Here is a 19,417-nt window from a genome sequence, read left to right on the forward strand (position 1 = left end):
ACACACACACACACACACACACACACACACACACACACACACACACACACACACACACACACACACACACACATGCAGGCAGTGCATGCGAGTGTTGATGTGTGACTGAGAGATGACCTTGGTCAGCTGCGGTGGGGCCCAGAGAGCTGGATGGGAAGTGGTTACGTACAGTCTGGCGTTTGATCAGCTCCTTGAAGCTGAAAAAAGGGACCAATGCAGACAAGCTTCAGTGTGCAGAGACACCAGTGCTGTGAGAGTAATGCAGTAAGATGTTAGGCTCGTATGAATCACTGTAAATGTCGGGGCACCGCACAATCATAGGATGAATTAAGAGAAATTTGTTCCAGATGATGTATAGCATATAGACTGTGTTAATGACACGCTCGTACAGATGAGCTCCAAAAACAGCCACCCCTGGGAAACGGTGAATTCCCCAAACCGCAGAGTGCACGAGAGGGTGAGGGGAGTCATGGGAAAGCAGGATGCCTGCATGCAGTACCGCCGAGACCAGACAGAGCAAAGGAAACACGGAAGTGAAACAAAACACAGCTTGATCTGGCACCGCCTAATGACGCCCATCTGATGGTTCAAAGGCTTTACGAGTGAGATTTATACTCACGCTAAACTGTGGTCAGTCAGCTGGTCCAGTCTGGTCCGGTCCAGTCAGACCTGGTCCGGCAGACACGCAGGGCAAAAAGGTCGACTGCAGCTCTACTCCCAGTCTGACACAGTTTGGGAAAACCCAGAAGTGTCGAGGGCCTCTGTGGTCTGGGCACGCCCATGGATTCACCTAATTTTGGGGGCCCAGAAGAAGTGGGGGCCTATAGGTGGAAATATTTAAAAGTAGGAGCTGCAGTGAAGAAACAAATCAAGGTGAGAAGGTATCTGGAAGGTTTTACATTATTTGGGAAAGCCAAGATGTGAAGTGACTGGATTTTTCAAAATTAAGTCCAGTTGACTCCAATTTTGACATTTGTGTAAGAAAAAAACTAAACATCAAACCCTTCCTGATATTTAATCTTACAGATTATTCATTAAAATCTATGTTGGATAATCTACTCGTTAAACAAAATGTATTACAGTCTACCAAGGACCAGATTGAGGCAACACTTTGGATCTTTTGAACATTATGTAGAAATGTTGTAAACAATATCTTACCTGTTGTAGATGGTCTTTTGAATGACCTGTTTGGAGGAATAATATTTAATTCTGACCACACTGATGAGCTTATGACTAGATGTCAAAACTTTTACTGTAGTTTATGCAAACACTAGTTTACAAACCTTTAGACCAGTGGTGTCTCGATAAGCATACTGGTATGGTACCAGGTCCAATACCAATATTTTTACAAGTACTTGTACTCAAACAGAATGCTCCGATATTTGGGATTGATACAGGTACCAGTACTTACAGTATACTGCTATCAATATTCCACTGAATGTGTTTACTTTACAAGGGAAAAGTTTGTCAGTTTCAAGTTTAAGAAATTTATACAAGTTGAATAAAAATCTTATTTTTAAATGTTACAACAGTCTATATCATGCTGTGTATTTGATTTGATCTAGTCAGATGAACTGTAGACCTATAAGAAAGGAGAGCCACCTTGTTATAAATAAAACAAAAATGTGTTTTTAAAGTTATTGTGTAATGTTTAGGTTCTAAGTAAGTAAGTATTTGGTATCAGCAGGTATCTAACAAAGTACTTGTATTTGAACTCGGTTTGAGAAAAACTGGTATCGGGACATCCCTACTTTAGACTGTCATCAGCTTCACAATATGTGGAAGTTTATGGCCATCTGTGAGCATAAACAGCAGCAGCAGCTAGCTGTAGCTCTTCACGTGTAGCTTGGGGCAGAGAAATCATATTTCTGTAAGAATAATCATGTAATGAAATGAAAAGTGGTGCAAAAGTCTTCAAAAATAATGTTTGCATGAATGCTATTATTAAGATATGAAGTGAATATTTTTAAGATTTCAGGTACCCACTTTGGTCTTGGCACTGCTCAGGCTAATCTTTAGCTCAAAATCCAGCCAAAATTAGGCTAACTGAATAAAAACTCTAATTCTCTGAACGGAGGCCCTTCAAAGAGCTACCTAGAGCTTCTCTTAGAAAAATCTGAACTATCACTTTAAAAACAGAAAGAAAATATAATAAAATCATTCCAGTTATCAGTTGGACAAATGTTTCAATTTAAAATACTAAACCAAGAAAAGCATTAACGCTCCAGTCAGTGTCATCTAATCATCTCGTTTGTTTCACGCCCCCTCAAACCGACTTTGAAAAGTGTTTCTGTCCAACCAGAAGCTGCGTTTACTTCATGCAGGATGTTTATGTTTGGAGGTACAGATTCTCAGTTCCCTCCCTTTAACCCCCTTACACACACACACACACACACACACACACACACACACACACACNCACACACACACACACACACACACACTTTCACTCTCTCATACACACACACACACACACTTTCACTCTCTCATTTACCTCCATTTAATCCCCACGCCCGACGAGTGACTAGGCGCATCTTTTGAAATGATTACAAAGTTAGACAGGTGAGCAAAATGGATGCTTTCTGTTTATTCGTAGAATTTTTTATTTATTTTTTATCTTTGTTCTTAAGTTGTTTATGCAAATTGTTGAATTCAAAAAATGAATCTGAAAGTGAGTTTACTTTAGCTTTGACAGTAAGATCTGATTCTTTAATAGAGTGCGGTCAAAGTTTCAGTATTAATAACTGATGAACGTCTTGGTTTCACTAAAACTGTGAAACTGAGATGGAGAAAAAGGTTTGTGAATGAATGTTAGATGCCGTCTCACTGCTCATCAGCTAACCACAGATTTTACATGCATTTCTGGTTTTAACGTTTCAGATTAATCTTTTTCTTATTTTAACAATCGGAGCAGAGGTTATTGTCATTAGACAAATATTTACCCTCAATGCCAATTAATCTGATTTTTAAAATGCTGCATTAAAAAGATTAAATTAGTTATTTTGTCTATTAGTCCAATCTGAAAAATATTCTTTAAGTATGCTTTATCATGCAAATCTTTTAATCTGCCACATATCATTAACTGATAAAACAAAAAAAAGTCTTTATTAAATTGATTAATAATTTTTAATTTTTGTCTCAACATTTGTCTCAGTATACTTCTCCCCAGAAAAAAGTTCATCTATCATTACAAGAACATGCGCTGGGCCAGAGGTCGGTGTGAGACTTACCTGTGCTTTGTGATAAAAAGGCGAGTGGGCCCAGACTCCATATCTTTTGACTTTGGACATCTCCGCAACCGCAATGGCTGTCATGTAGAGGTGAGTAAGGTGGAGCAAGAACAGACCTTTCAGAAGAAGAATAAAAAAATTAAACCTTTGAATATGATTATATACATCCTCAAATCAGAACTCAACAATATGAAAAATTTCAATTTAGATATATAAAAATATAATGTAATATAATATAACTCTGTCATTTTTAGAGAACTTTAGCTGCAGTTTGGTGTCGTATTAGCTGAGCGTAATCCCCAACACGTAATTTGAACACCGACAAATTCTTAAATTCTTAATTTATAATTTGCAATTTCAGATGGCCATCATAGATGCCTCAGTAAACAATTTTCATTCAAAAAACATTGTTGTCAAAATCTGTCTCAGAATACTTGCTTTACTTTGGTCTTCCTAACTGTTCTGCTACTTTTAACCTTTGGCCAGATTTTGCTAACTTCTAGCTAGCCTTATTTGCTGCTTTAAGCTTTTAAAGTGTTTCCACTTTGAGTTTTTTTGTTAATTATTCAATACTTTGAGCTAGCCTTTTGATACTTTAATTTTTAGTTAGCAATTTGCTACTTTAAGCTCATATTGCTGTTTTAGAATTTTGCAGATTTTAAGCTGGCCTTGTAGTACTTTTAGCTTCTATAGCAGTGGTTCTTAATCTGGGTTCGATCGAACCCTAGGGGTTCGATGAGCTGGTCTCAGGGGTTCGGTGGAGCCTCTGCCGTGGAGGTAAAGACACACTTGTGTCAAGTCATGATGACATGCCCCGCTTGGCCATCACTTGCTGCAGAGGATCACGTGAGATTGCTTGGCCAATCAGTGCTGGCCCCAAAAAAGTATTTTGTGGATTCAAAACGACAAAAAAACAAAAACAAATTAACTTTAAAATAAATGAATAAAAAAGTTATTAAAAATGTTAAATTCTTCAAAAAAAATCCCAGTTTATTTTTTATTAGTAAAATAGTAAAAAATATTTTTGCGGGGCTGAAATTTTTTGGGGGGCAAATCATTTTTTGGGGGGCCAGAATAAAGTCATACTGTAATTTGTTGTGAGTTCATGCATTGTGTTGGTTTTGTTCTGTGAGCAAGGTGATGTTCATGCACGGCTCATTTTATACACCAGTAAAAAAAAAACATATACCTATGTCTTGAATTTGGAAAAAAAAAAATCATATTTTATTTATCACTAAAAAGGGTTCAGTGAATGCGTATACGAAACTGGTGGGTTCGGTGCCTCAAAAAAGGTTAAGAACCACTGTTCTATAGCTTATACCATTTTGTTATTTTTAGTTTTTAGCTAGACTTTGCCACGTATGGAGTTTATACGTAAATTCAACTCTGGAAGACTGGTGTCTTCCTTGCCTGCGCCTGCAGACCTCCTCGTCTCAAGCTCAGCTGTGTCCAATCGTCCCAAACCCAGCTTCGTCCAATCAGCTCCTGTCTGCCAGTAAATAAAAGCCGGTCATCGCCTTCGCACAGTCTGTGTGCCGGCTGACCATCGGCCTGCCTCCACCCCTCCTCCACCCTTCGTCTTCTGGAGAGGGTGCATCTGGTCCGGTTCTCCCACGTTCAGCTGTGTCTCTTCCCGTCCCTCAACCCAGCCGGTCAAGGAAGATGGCCGCCTGTCCTAAGCCTGGTTCTGCTGGAGGTTTCTTCTTGATAACGGGGAGTTTTTCCTCTCCACCGTTTGCTCAGGATGGGAGTCTGTGATGAAGTGATTCAACGCAAACTGCTGACTTCTTCTTCTCTAGATCCCTTCATGACCTCCACCACCAGTGTCAGGCCCCGGGGGGATTAAATCTCCTACCCCTATCTTAAAGCATCTTGTATGAGATTTCAGCTTCACTCAGCGCTCTCGTCCTCAGCCGGGTTCCGAGCGCCAAACTCTAATGCCATTTATGTCATAACGTTGTTGGTCCGGTCATGTCAATGAACCTCCTAAATCTCATTCTGTCTTGTGTGAGTCTTTCCAGGTTGAATTAGAGTTCCATAGTCTTTTGCCACTTTTAGCTAGCATTTAACTACTTTTAGCTTTCAGCTAACATTAGCTACTTTGGATTTTAGTTAAATTTTTGCTTATTTTATTATTTATTTTTGACAGGCTACTAAAATGTTTTTTTTTCTCTCTGCTACTAATTTTTCCTAGGTGTTGTTTCTGCGCTACCTGGGGGCCTTGTGTCCTGGTTTGTGGGGGTATGGAGTTACTGGCGAGAGAAAGGTCAGCTACTCCATCACCTGGTTCTGCTCCTGGTCCCCGTGTGCCAACTGCTCATTCCGACTGGCCCAGTTCCTCAACCAGACGCCAAATCTCCGTCTCAGGATCTTTGTGGCTCGTCTTTATTTCTGCGACATGGAGGACAGCCGTGAGAGAGAGGGTCTGAGAGTGCTGAAAAAGGCTGGCGTGCGAATCACTGTCATGAGCTACAAAGGTGAGGGCAGAAATCAGTGTTTATGAAAAAAGGATGTAAGTTTTTCATTTTTAATCATGTTTCTCCTTAAAAACACAATGATTTTGTATTTTTTTAGACTACTTCTACTGCTGGCAGACATTTGTGACAGGAAAACAAAGCAAGTTTAAGCCCTGGGATGGGTTGCACCAAAACTCTGTTCGCCTGTCTAGAAAACTCAACCGCATCCTTCAGGTACAACTTTTAACCTGTTCCATTTTCAACAAACTAATCTAAAAAGTAAGCTCATGTTCTGATTCTCTTTTTCCTCTCTTAGCCCTGCGAGACAGAAGATTTAAGAGATGCCTTCAGACTGCTTGGACTGTGAAATGTACCTCTGACCTCCTTATGGTGTTTGCATTAAGCCTAAATGAGAAAGCTGTGTCAGTATTGGTTTATCACTACAACTGCTAAAACTGAGAAATGCAAAAACTGAGAAATGCTTTAGGCAAGGCTTGTAATGTGAGGTAGCTCAGCTGCTGCTTGCTGTTTCTGTAGCATGATGTGAAAATAAAAGTGCAAATAACAAAATATTGATTTGTCTCATTCATGTTCAGCTACAGTAAGTTATTTTCTAACAGCGATGTTAGCAAGATGTTAGCGAGAAGCAGTGGTGGGCATGGTTCCACTAATCACCTAACAGTTAAACTTGCTGTTTTCCAGTTGCATCGGAACTCAAAATTGTGAAGTCAGACTGACGTCAGTTCTGAGATGAAAAAGTTCCAGTTTGTCAGATAATAGGACAGAACTTTTCTATTTGTTCTGACAGAAGAATGCAACAATACTTACAACAAGCATTTTTCACAACATTTTGAGTGTACAGTGTTAAAACATATTGCCTAATCGATTAAAAAGTACGACTGACTTAATGGAAAGTAAATAACGCAGAGCTACAAAAAAACTGGAGTCTCAGGTATGGTTGTGTTGTAATGACTTCCTGACTCAAACTTATGACTTTAGGGGCTGGTCCAGTTGAAATTTACGACTCTGAAATCTGAAATTCCGACCTCCGAGGACAACTGGGACGCAACATAATTTTTTGTTTAGTAGATTCGCTTTTGGTCTAACTTTGAAAAGTGTTAGCAGATCAATTAGCTTCTGCTAATTTAAGTTTTGCCAACTACTTACTGACTAACATCAAGTTAGTTTGTCATTTCCACCAGTCTTCGGCTGCAGGACACAATGCAGACTGAATGACAGTGTCGTCTTAGCCATTAGTTAGTTTTTGCTCAGTTTTACTTGTTGCTGTTTTGTGTTGGCTTCTATTTTTTATTTTAATTAATTAATAATTTATTTTTATTTGACATGTTTAGCAGTTTAGTGTTAAGCTATATTTTTAGTTGGCATATTAAGCTAACTTTTTGGTTAGCTATACACATCATTGGCAGACACGAAACCAAATGGGTTATTCAGTGGGTCTTACTGAGGCCAACCTTGAAAACAAAAACAAATAAAATTAAATTAAATAAAAAAAACTGCCTTGAAAACCAATGCAGTTAACATCTAATTTATGAAGTTGATTTGCTTGATTTTTCGGCCAAGAAATGTAACAATTTAACATCCTGGATTTAAATAAAAAATATCTAGATACAGAGTCCTTACTTGGCTAATGAATTCTCACTATAGATTGTTGCTTTGTGTAAATTATCTACAATTTCAACCAAAAAGTAACGTTTTGTACCAAACCCATCCATCCGTCCATTTTCTGTACACGCTTCTTCCTTTTCAGGGTCACGGGGGTCACTGGTGCCCATATCCAGCAGTCACAGTGCGAGGGGCGGGGTACACCCTGGACAGGTCGCAAGTCCATCACAGGTCCACACATAGAGACAAACGAGACAAACAACCATTCACTCTCTCACTCACACCTAGGGACAATTTAGAGTTATCAATTAACCTAACAGTCATGTTTTTGGTCTGTGGGAGGAAGCCGGAGAGAACCCACACATGCACGGAGAGAACATGCAAACTCTACCCAGAAAGGTCCCTGGACCGGGATTTGAACTGGTGATCTTCTTGTTTTGTACCAAACCAATGGTTTAATTTAAAGCCTTACCATTTTCCTTCGTAAATAAAACACAACACTCTGATTTTTGCGTGGTGTTCTACTGAAAAAAGCACCCCTGTTGTGAAGGACTTAGGTGCCCACAGATGTTCCTGCCTTTTAATCAATTTGGTCAATCACGCTTAGGTGAGGAATATTTAAAAAGGATAAATCGCTCTCAAAAACGATGTAGTGGAGTACTTCTATTTTAGTGTTCTAATTTTGTCTAATAATAACACTAAATTTTCATATGAATTAAGCTCATGTTTAGCTTGTTGAACGCTTTTAGTTTGGAAGTTTTTGAATGGAAATCATATTTCTACTTTTTGACGGGTTTAAGTGGCGCAGCATCTTACCAGTTTTTCTGTGCGCTAGTATTCCTTCAGTTACGGTTACGCAACCTTTTAACGCTGGACCGACACACGTACAACAACAGCCCGTCGTCTCCGACCGCACCGGCCGCGCGGCGTAAATTAAAGTCAAGATGGCGACTGAGGGTCAGTTCGAGTACGAGTCGGTCCTGTGTGTCAAACCTGAAGTCAACGTTTACCGAATCCCGCCGAGGACGTCTAACCGGGCCATCAGGTGAGGAGGGAGGCTAGCTTTTCTCGTCTCAGCATCCCACAAGATGATGAAGTAGAAGCTGAGCTGCATCTGTGGAGAGCTGCTGGTTTACACCGCCTCACAAATAAAGATTGACGTTGTTTGACTGGGTGCTTATTGTGCTATGTCTTAGCAAGGTCATTACATAAACAATAAGAACAACAACCAAGTCTGTTATTTGAAGGTTATTTTAGTCCACTGACCAGGGATTAAATTGTACTGGATACGTCCTTGTTACTGTCTGTTTGTTCTTAATGACACGACAAAGGAGAATTAACATTTCCACTGCCAAAAGCTTTAAAGAGGTGTAATATGAAGCTCTTATCTCTGCTGTCATTTCACCTGCCTGGCCTTTTCAATCGAGCATCCTGGAAGCTAAAGAGGTCCTGCTCAAGGACACTTAAACAGTTCTGATGCTCTCCTTTGAAATGAATCTACGAGAAACTTAAATTGTGACTATTTCATATTTTAATGGCTTAATATCACAGCTTTAATTTCCAGCAGCTTCGTACAGTTGAACATGATCACGAGATTCACAGTTAGTTAACCAGTGGCCACAGTGAGTAAGGATGTTTATGTAACGTTTTCAGCCTAAGGTGCTCATTTATGCTCGCTCACTCAGAGAGACTGAGTGGGATAATTCACAGCACCCAACTTTTTCTCTGCCCCCATCATTTTGTTTCGGCTAAGTGCTTCACCTGTGTTTCCTCAGGGCTGCTGATTGGAAGCTGGACGCTCCGGACTGGACGGGACGCATGCGTGTGACGGCGCGAGGCAAAGTGGCTTACGTGAAACTGGAGGACAAAATCTCTGGTGAGAGAGAGAGAGAGGGGGGCGGGGGAGCAGACAAGACAGAGCCGGTGTTTACTCCCACTGCTATAAATCACTCCACTGTGTAGTCTTCTGCTTCACCACCTGCTTGGTGTTAGTCATCTAATCCAAGGTTATCCAGTCTGTGTTGGAGCGAACACTTGATGTTGGACTGATGAGGATGCGTCAGTGTGTTTTTCTTCGACACACACTCATTTTAACCTCGTGTACAGAAATTATATTCTATCTCTTCTTGTTTACAGATTATTCTGGGATGATGTTGAATTTTGGCTTTCTTACCTTACCCTGACTCAGTTTTACCCATCATCTGATGCACAGGGGAGCTGTTTGCTCAAGCGCCCGTCGAGGAGTACCCTGGCATTGCTGTTGAAACGGTCAGTGACTCAAGTCGTTACTTCGTGCTTCGCATCCAAGATGACAACGGTGAGTAAACCGTTCATTGCGACACTTTAAATATTTGAACTGTGCTCATAATTTTAGTTTTGTGTAGGAGAGTGCTGCTTAAAAAAAACCAATCTTTACTGGTCTGGAGTGATGTCACTGGGAATTCCAGCTGTGTGTTTGAAAAGGTTCACAATGACACTAAACATTATACAAAGGGATTTCCTGACGCTTCTGCAGCCAGCGAAGAGAAATGGTCAGTTTCACACGAAGTATAAGGGTTAGAATTAAGAGGATTATTTATGAAGACATACTTAGGAGGAGAAAACCTGGATGAAAAGGTCAAATAAAATGACTTGATGTGATTTTAGTCTCTAGCAGTGCAGAAAAGTTGAATTCAGTTTCTCCCAGTGCTGCGTAAATATCTTCATATTCTGTTTGGGTCGTATTTTTCAACCCATTCAGTTTTCTCTATATTCTTTTCGGTTTTATGAACTATTACATCACAGTATTCGCTGCAGAACTGCTAAACAAGGTCATGGACTTCTGGCTAAGCAGTTTCTTAAATCTGCGGTTCTGCAGGTTTGTCATTCTCCTCTCGTGCCGAACAGGGTGGAGTGGATAATGATCATTAGGCATGTGACCTGGAGGGAGATTGGGTGTAAAGAGCCTTTTTCATATTGAAAGAGACAGCACCAAAACGAGTTGATCTGAGAAACATGAAGAGGGGCTTGTGGAGTTGCAACAAGGAGGAATTAAGACCAAAGCATTGCAGTTCCTTTTTATATAGACCCCAAATGAATGATTTAAACGTGAAAAAGAAGGATTTAAAAGCAGGATATGTCTCCTTTAAGACAGGTTTAGGCAACTGGTCTACTGGTTAAATCTGTGGTCATGGTGTTTGTGTAACTAAGTGTTTTTAGACCACAAGGACCCAGTTCAGTCTTTTAAAACTTCACGAGCTGGTTCACCTTTAAATATTGTGGCTGTTTGTAGTCCTATTCTGATTTATTGGGAGTTAAGCTCCTGCTTCAGAGTGTATGTTTTACCACTTTAGGGACGTAAAGTGACAGAGGGATGTGGTTGGTTCATACAAAAACATGTCTGGTTGGCTGATCAAATTAAATGATTTTCAGCACCATTAAAACAGGTGTGTGATGTAAAAATGAAAAGCTATTTAACTGCCGCTGTCATCTGCCATGACGTGGTTTTTCTTTGAACCTGTGCAACACAAAGTAAACATGTCTGTTGTTCACCTCCCATTTCTTCTTCTTCTTCTGAACATTTGCTTCCTTCAGACTTAGCTTTTGTCCTCTATTGTTGTTGTTTTTGCTAAATATTGGTATAAAAGAGACTTGGCCATGCCGACTGTGGGCAGAGTGGCACAGTTTATTTTATTTATTTATTTATTTTTTCAAAAGAGAAAACAAGACTAGATGCAGTGATCACAGAGAAATACGATTTTTTTCTTCACTCTGCACACGTTTTATTCTCGGCATGAATTATTTTTATTTTACTGTATAAACACTCACCGGCCACTTTAGGTACACCTGTCCAGCTGCTCATTAATGCAAATGTTGAATCAGTTAATGACATGGCAGCAACTCAATGCATTTAGGCATGTAGACATGGCCAAGACGATCTGCTGCAGGTCAAACCGAGCATCAGTATGGGGAAGAAAGGTGATTTGAGTGCCTTTGAACGTGGCATGGTTGTTGGTGCCAGACGGGCTGGTCTGAGTATTTCACAAACTGCTGATCTACTGGGATTTTCACCCACAACCATCTCTAGGGTTTACTGAGAATTGTCCGGAAAAGAGAAAATATACAGTGAGCGGCAGTTCTGTGGGCACAAATGCCTTGTTGATGCCCGAGGTCAGAGGAGAATTACCAGACTGGTTCGAGCTGATAGAAAGGCAAAAGTAACACAAATAACTACTCAATACAACCGAGGTCTGCAGAAGAGCATTTCTGAACGCACAACATGTTGAACCTTGAAGCGGATGGGCTACAGCAGCAGAAGATCACACCAGGTGCCACTCCTGTCAGCTAAAGAACAGGAAACTGAGGCTACAATTCACACAGCCTCACCAAAATTGGACAATAGAAGATTGGTAAAACGTTGCCTGGTCTGATGAGTCTCGATTTCTGCTGCGACATTCAGATGGTCAGAATTTGGCATCAGCAACATGAAAGCCTGGCCCTGTCCCAATACCCACACTCCGCCCTCATTCCGCCCTTGTGCACTTCAAATGTGCGTTCATGTTGAAGGGTTTGAGTGCGTAGTGTGTCCAACATTCCCCACATCCGCCCTTCGCCCCGCCCATTTTGTGTACCATTTCGGCCCTTCCGCAAGGTCTGCATTTTCACGGACTTCGGTGAAGTGTATTACCCACAATTCATTGCTGCCAAAACAGCGACTGTTTTTTTAATAAACCTTTATTGAACATTTGAACATGGTACAAAAATAGATGCTGCCAGGGGAAATGAAGAACTATAAATGAAAAAAGAGGAAAAATATGTCTAATAATAATAATAATAAAAATAATAATAATAATAATAAACATTAAATAAAATGATTACACCACAAAAAAGAACCAATCACGACAAAGTTAAATCAGGAATTTCCAAAAGTGAACAAGACACTGTAAATTTTTTTTTTGCCTTCTGATTAGTAGAGAAGTGAATAGATTGCATATATTGTGTAAACTCAATCATGAAGAAGATAAAATTTGTTTCTTTCTTTAAACATTTGCTTTTGTGTATATGAAATTTGGCCTAACAGCGACCAGTAACTACCGGTGTTTGATGACGTAATCCGTACTGTCCCAATTCTCAATTGTTTTGCACGCTTGTAACCTGCGCACTCGAACACTTATGTGCACTTCGACTGAATCCACACTTCACAGAGGGGCGTAGGGTGCGCACTGAGCATTGGGACTGGGCCCATGGATCCATCCTTCCTTGTATCAACGGTTCAGGCTGGTGGTGGTGCAATGGTGTGGGGGATACTTTCCTGGCACTTTAGGTCCATTTAGTACCAATTGAGCATTGTGTCAACGCCACAGCCTATCTGCTGACCATGTCCATCCCTTTATGACCACAGTGTACCATCTTCTGATGGCTACTTTCAGCAGGATAACGCTCCATGTCATAAAGCATGAATCATCTCAGACTGGTTTCTTGAAGACAATGAGTTCACTGTACTGGAATGGCTCCACATTCACCAGATCTCAATCGGTAGATTCATATCATGGATGTGCAGCTGACAAATTTGCAGTAACTGCATGATGCTGTCATGTCAATATGGACCAGACTCTGAGGAATGTTTCCAGTACCTTGTTGAATCTATGTCACAAAGGATTAAGGCAGTTCTGAAGACAAAAGGGGGTCCAACCTGGTACTAGAAAGGTGTACCTAATAAAGTGGCCAGTGAGTGTAGGTTTAGTTTTTATGAATGAAATTAATTAAGGAAATAAATCTACATAGATGCTGTGATAAATGAGAAGCTGATGAAGAGAAACAAAACATGTTTTCTCATCCTGTTAAAAGTTAAAAACAATCATCAGTATAAACATCATTTGTTTGTTTACTTGCTTTTTGTTCACTGAAGTTCTTCTACTTTAGTGAGGTTCTCGACTTCTGGGAGTTTGATACTTTAGGTAGCAGTAACCAGAGAGACCATCTGCAACGTCTAAGAAATTGACCTTGTCAAGCAAAATCTACTGAAGTCTTGAAAACTTGAGTTTAGTAAATGCTTAATTCTGAAAGAAAAATCCGTAAGAACTTATTTTTTATATCTGATTCATTTAAACTAGTGGTGGTGTTTTCAATAAACAGGTTTAACATGTTTCATTTGAACGGTGCTGCTCTGACGATCTGTTTTGATTCCCTCAAAGGTCGAAGTGCGTTCATTGGCGTCGGGTTTGCAGATCGAGGAGACGCATTTGACTTCAATGTTGCTCTTCAGGACCATTTTAAGTACGCAGCCACCCAACTGTGTCTGTATTACACGAGTAATGGATGATTTCTTGTTGTATTTTTTTAATCGTCTCCTTTTTCTGTTTCAGGTGGGTAAAACAGGAAAATGAATTCACCAAGCAGGCTCAGGCTCCAGACTCCACTCCTAAACTGGACCTGGGCTTCAAAGAAGGACAGACCATTACTTTAAATATTGGGGTACTTTGATTTTTATTATAATTGTTTAAGCTGAAATGTCAAACTTGCTTTTTCATGAACATTTGTTCTACCACAATTTATAGAAATATTCCCATTAAACTCAGCGTTTAACATTGTTCATATTGTTTGTGACTTTTCTTATTTTAAGTGTTAAAGCTATTGTATTTCAATTAAGGATGTGGGTACAATTTTAAATCTTCTGGGTGTCTTTTTAGCAATCGAAAAAAAAGGAGAGGTCTCGTCCACAAGGGTCAGGAGGCCTCGGTCTCCTTCCTCCTCCTCCGGGGGGCAAGCTCGCCCCACCTCCTTCATCCAGGTCTACTAATCATAACACACAGCCATCAGGAAGTGACTCAGGTGGGTAATTTACACCCAGAAGTTAAAAATGAGTTTTTGTAAACATTTCATCTCCTCAGAAATCAACACATTACGATCTCAGTCTATTTGTTTTTTTAATCTAACAAGTTCTGCTTTGTTCATCCTGTTTAGCCTCTTGATGCGTCCTCGCTGTAAATTTGTAAACCGCATTTTACGTTTAAAGCTTTATCTTCTGCTTTCATGTGCTGAGATTTAAAGATGCCTCAGCAGTCATCTGTTCAGAATTAAAGCAATGGGAAATTTTGGTTTTGGTGCTCAAAACATTTGAACAAGCCAACAGAGCTCCCTACGAATGAGTCCTCATCCAAGAATTTGTGTTTAAAGAAAGGGCTTATGATTTGGTTTGAGGTTTTATTCCAGAGTAAAAAGAGAAACTTTTGCTTTTGTGTCTTTTGTGTTTGTGCGGCAGCAAATGTTTCGGTGTCTTTAAAAGCTCGTCAGATTTTAATTAAGACCACTTGCAGTGCAGAAACTTTTAGCTCAGGTGGGTCCAGAATGTGAATGTTCACACAGTTCAGCTGCCTTTAGAAAGTTTCTGCTTGTTCTTGAATGATTAAATCCAAAGCTCCACTTGTAAAATCTTTATTTTTTTCTTTTTCTAACCATCAGGTTGTTTGTTCAACCTGGACTCCAGTAACTCCAACTCAGTGGCTCCGTCCAACCCTTCTGACCCGTGGAGGGACTTTGACTCCGTATCCCAGTAGTGAGGACATCATTTCTTCTGCTTTCCTTCATCGTTTTTTTTTCTGTAAAATTGAATCAAAAGCACTCTTTTGAAAATTCATTTTCAAAAATCCTATCTCTCTGCCAAGCAGGGTAACCCTCCGTTGGTTTTATGTTCCTTCAGTCTTAAACTGACATCCAGATCTACTTTACCTCCTGGACTTAGTTTCCCGTTTGTGTTGCTAATTCTGTTCCTAGACTCCACATAATGCAGATATCAGGGGAAGCATAATCATGTCATAAACGTATAATTAACAAGAATTTATGTACAGAGAAAATTTATTTGAAATGTATATATTGTGTCTGTAGTTTGTGAATATAAACCGTGGTGTCGTCGCCTTCATGTACTGTATCCTCTTCCTCCAGCAGCCAGACTGACAGCAGAGTTTGTCTTTGTAGTTGGTAATTCAGAGAGCCTGCGTTCAGAGATCCCCTCATGTTTGAGATTATTGCGAGGGTTCGCCGCAGAATTGACTTAACTTGAAAGCATCTTGTCAGTCCGCAGCTGATTTAAGGAGCGGAGGCGCTCTCTCCGCTCGGCTCTTGCGGCCGCGCAGCTGTTCGGCACAAACTCCAGCGGGCTGCGGGAGCCGAGCCTCCGCTGTAAATCAGGACACATTGAAGTAGGGGCGTTGGGTCAGAGAGGGTGTTAGGAAAGGAAAACGAGGCGAGAAGCACTTTTATCTTCGCCTCGAGGGGAAACGAGCGACTTCTTCCGTGTTATGTCATTTCCACTCGGCGCAGCTGTGACCGGTGAGTCATCCGGGTCATGACCTCTCTTCCCTCATTAAATAGGCGTGTTTCTGCCCGCGCTGGGCGTTAATCTGCTTCGTTCTGCGTTCAGCAGGTGAACAGGTAGAGTGCGTTGAGTTTAACTATTTATTTTTGGTAAGAAAACAAAACGAAACAGGGAGCCGAGCCAGTTTGTGTTTGCGGGATTGTTTTGTGATGTTATGTACTAAATTATGATGAGTTAACTTTTCAGCAGTGTCACATGCACACGTGTCGTGTCTGATGTGCACGCACACACACACCAAGTGTTCAAGTGTTTGTTGTTTATCGTCCAAATTATATGCATTTGCCTCAAATGTTACGTGTAAAAATGTATGGAAAAAAATATGCAAATATATAAAAACAAAAACACTAAATACAATAAATGTAATGTTTGTTCTTTAAAAGAGCAGATTGAAAAATAAACGTGTAAATGAATTGCTCAAAAACATTTTGTGGTATTTTATTGGCTAAAAGAGTGCACAGTATATTGGATTATCATGTCTTTTACAGTTTTTTGTTGTTTCAGATGAAGTGACTCAGTGCGGCTACAGGCCCGTACAGTACTGTAAAACAATCATAAACCATGAGAGGCATGATGTGTGTCTGACAACACGTAAAACATTCACACTATATAAAAAGAATAATATTTAAACATTAATGTGATTCGACACATACGGCTGTAGGTAAGAGAAAGAAAGCCCCTCAGAGCTGCGGAGAGCTGGATTTATGGATTTATGGTCGCCTCTGCTGAGGCACCACCATCCTGGGCACCGTCAGGCTTTGTTTGCCCACGTTTTGGGGTTGCCACGGTGACTGCGGCAGCGTTTCTTTATAGTTGTCCTTGCGATGCGCCTGGGCCACCCGGACAGCTCTCTGCACAGCTCAGCTGTCAAAACAAAAAAATATATATATTTTTGAATTTCAGGGTTACTTTAAAAGCTGTCTCACCTCTCAGGTAGTCGTCCTGCTGGCACACCATCCTCGTGCAGATCTCGTTGTTAATCACGTACATCCGGGGGAGGCTGTCGTCAGGAACGGGACAAAACCAGAACATTAGGAGCAATCTTAATGAAATGTACTGAGTCAGACTGAAAATTTAACCTTTTTGAGAATGTTTGAGCAAAATAAAAGCTTCTAGGTTGTAATCTAATGTTAAATATATGAGTCAGGAACACTGAGCTGTACTGATTCAAAGCTCACGCTAACAAAACAACAGGGCTGCTGGTTTCTGTAAAAAGTGTTTCTAGAACATTTCTGACACAAGAAGCTTCTCAGGCTTTTAAACTCAGAGGTGGTGCTGTCATGGCTTTGGCCTAATCGGGTCAAAACATGATCGAGGATTTCTCTATTAAACCTGAACATAAAAAGAAAACATTCACAGACATGCTCGTGGACACGGATAATGTCTGTGGGCAAATGTTTTGGACAAGTCGTGTCTTTATTCAAAGAGATGAATCATCAGCATCCAGCATCTCCAAGCTGAAGCGTTTCTGTGCAGGAAAAACTGCATAGAATTTCACCAAGATCATTTGGAAACAGGTTCATTCTCTGTTAATCTACCTGGGGTAGGTTTATTTATTTATTTATTTATTCGTTTGCTTTGTACCATCCAGTCGTGTTTATATGATTAATTTATTATTTATGATCACAGAAAGTCATTTTTATTAAACTCATCTATTATATTCATGTTAAGCAAACTTTTATGATAAAAGAACATAACCCACTTAAACCTTTAGAAATCACACATAGTGCAGAATGTGTATTTTGCTGCCAATAAATTTAATCACATTGCTCGTGTCTTTTCACTGCTGCGGGCAGACAGTAAACCACACTGCTGACAAATGGGTCCAAATAAAACTGTACCTCCAGGACAGTTTCAGATTACCTGTAGAGACAGAGTCTGCCGAGACATCTCTTGGTGGGCCTGTGGACGGAGTACATCCTGGTGCAAGGATACATCTCCTCCCTGCAGTCTGCAGAGGCACAAGGGAACTCTTTACATCAAATAAATCCATGGCTGTGAGAACCTATAAATGTAGATTTAAATGTAAAATTTTTCCTGTTTTGATAATTTTTGCTACCTTGCTGCCCCCTCGTGCCACACCTTTAGATCCACCACAAACCATAACTGTGCTGGTTTTAAAACTCAAAATGAAATTAACATACCCAGCACTCATTATTTGTTTTATTGTATTTATTTATTTATGTTTTCAAATTTAGATCTTTATCTACATACAGTATTCGGACATGCATGTCCTCTAGCACCCACAAGGATAATGCTGCAGCACCCTCTGCACCGTTACTTTTTATATTATTTAAAACCCAAGGCCCTTGGGCCAAATGTGGCCCACCACAGCGTTTTATGTAGCCCTCTTCAAAGATGTAGATGTCTTGGAAAATAAGTTGCTTTAAAGTCAGCATTGACCATAAATTGCATCTCCCAAATGTTGACTATTTTACCTGCAAAATGACAGCAGACATGTCAAGTTGTGCGGATTGTTTTGGGGAAAACTACAGATTTTTGAGGGTCAAGACACAGCTAAAAGTTCAAAGGGGTTGACATGTATGGGCATCCCACCACTAAATGGAGGTGCACGGGGTTCAAAATTAGCCAATGTCGGAATTCAAGATGGCAGCTACTTTTCACCACAACACAAAAGTGAGTAAAACTCTTACTTTTAATAGTATTTCTGTATTATTTATTCCACATTTAGTCAGTTATAGTACTTTTCAGTATTTATAAGAGGATGTGTTAAAACACTGTTTTTTTTGCAGGAAATACCACGTAGAGCTCAATTATTGATTGTTCGTAGCAACAAGACAAAAAAAACTTTTTGTTTAGTTGAAGTTAAACATGAAAGGTCGAAGTGAATTACAACTGCTCATTTGAGGGCCACTATAATCTTATGTGGCCCTCTGTGAAAATGAGTGACAGCCCATAACAACATTAAAAGTTATATAAAAGTCAGACAGTAAGTTCAGAGATAACCCCCTCCCCTCCCAGCATGCAGTCTCTTACTAGCTGGGGTTCCTCCATGTGTCCCAGGGCTCTCTAGAAACAGAGAGAGGAAACAAGATTAGGCCAGAAAAAATATCCTCCAGCTGACAGGAGTCACTCATCATCTGGATTAAAAAAAAAAGAAAAGATAAAAGTGAGTTATGAGGAAAAGAACGTTACCGGTCTGCTGGGCCTGGACTACAGCTGTGAGTGCTGTGGAACAGAAACCAGATGAGGGAGGGTCAAAAACAAAACATGCAGCCACTCAACCATAACTAAACAAGCTCATTTGTGTGTGCGTGTTTTATTTTTTCCTCTTTTTTTGGCGGTGTTACCATGGAAACCGCAGAGGAGCAGGACCACTGGGAGGCTGCCCATTGCTTCAACTTGGAAGGCGGTGAACTTTACAAGCTGCAGGGAAGAGGAAAACGAGTCAGGGTGATTTCACACGCTTGGAACTGCTTCATATCCTCGCTGTGCTGTTTATGTTTCCTTTTAATCCTCCATCCATCCCCCTGCCCCCCCCCCCCTATGAATGCTCCTCACATTCCAAGTTGCCGTAATGTTTTCCTTCAAGTTGTGCCTCAGTTGAAAAACACAGACGTGCAGCCGTGTTGTAGGAAGTTATTGTCACCATAAAAACAGGGCCTGAGCTCATTTCCATGTGTTTATTTCATTCAGAATTTATTGGGAGCTTGTAAACAGCTTGATAAAGTAGCAGCGGACCGCCTCACCTCTGGAAATGTGTTTTTTCTTCCTCGCCTGACTCCTTGATCCCCCCC

General features: G+C 40.4%; 2 protein-coding genes across 2 annotated transcripts; both read left to right on the top strand.

Annotated features, from left to right (window-relative positions):
* Window positions 1-391: 391 nt before the first annotated feature.
* Window positions 392-6,256, top strand: aicda (activation-induced cytidine deaminase). Its single transcript, XM_014012569.1, has 5 exons — window positions 392-495; window positions 3,155-3,320; window positions 5,425-5,707; window positions 5,805-5,920; window positions 6,003-6,256. Exons 1-5 carry the CDS (start codon window positions 392-394, stop codon window positions 6,051-6,053), a joined length of 720 nt encoding a protein of 239 aa, XP_013868023.1. The 3' UTR covers window positions 6,054-6,256.
* Window positions 6,257-8,178: 1,922 nt separating this feature from the next.
* Window positions 8,179-15,966, top strand: LOC106520496 (adaptin ear-binding coat-associated protein 1). Its single transcript, XM_014012642.1, has 7 exons — window positions 8,179-8,354; window positions 9,085-9,185; window positions 9,522-9,626; window positions 13,483-13,564; window positions 13,654-13,762; window positions 13,978-14,119; window positions 14,750-15,966. Exons 1-7 carry the CDS (start codon window positions 8,254-8,256, stop codon window positions 14,842-14,844), a joined length of 735 nt encoding a protein of 244 aa, XP_013868096.1. The 5' UTR covers window positions 8,179-8,253; the 3' UTR covers window positions 14,845-15,966.
* Window positions 15,967-19,417: the final 3,451 nt, after the last annotated feature.

This window comes from Austrofundulus limnaeus, unplaced genomic scaffold, assembly GCF_001266775.1.
Source record: "Austrofundulus limnaeus strain Quisiro unplaced genomic scaffold, Austrofundulus_limnaeus-1.0 Scaffold93, whole genome shotgun sequence".
In the NCBI taxonomy this organism is placed as follows: Eukaryota; Metazoa; Chordata; class Actinopteri; order Cyprinodontiformes; family Rivulidae; genus Austrofundulus; species Austrofundulus limnaeus.

Coding starts and splice junctions, on each gene's coding strand:
- aicda (XM_014012569.1), top strand. CDS start 392: ATGAGCTCCAAAAACAGCCACCCCTGGGAAACGGTGAATTCCCCAAAC. Junction 496..3,154: donor AAGCAGGATGCCTGCATGCA/GTACCGCCGAGA, acceptor CATTTGTCTCAG/TATACTTCTCCCCAGAAAAA. Junction 5,708..5,804: donor CACTGTCATGAGCTACAAAG/GTGAGGGCAGAA, acceptor GTATTTTTTTAG/ACTACTTCTACTGCTGGCAG.
- LOC106520496 (XM_014012642.1), top strand. CDS start 8,254: ATGGCGACTGAGGGTCAGTTCGAGTACGAGTCGGTCCTGTGTGTCAAA. Junction 9,186..9,521: donor ACTGGAGGACAAAATCTCTG/GTGAGAGAGAGA, acceptor TCTGATGCACAG/GGGAGCTGTTTGCTCAAGCG. Junction 14,120..14,749: donor GCCATCAGGAAGTGACTCAG/GTGGGTAATTTA, acceptor TCTAACCATCAG/GTTGTTTGTTCAACCTGGAC.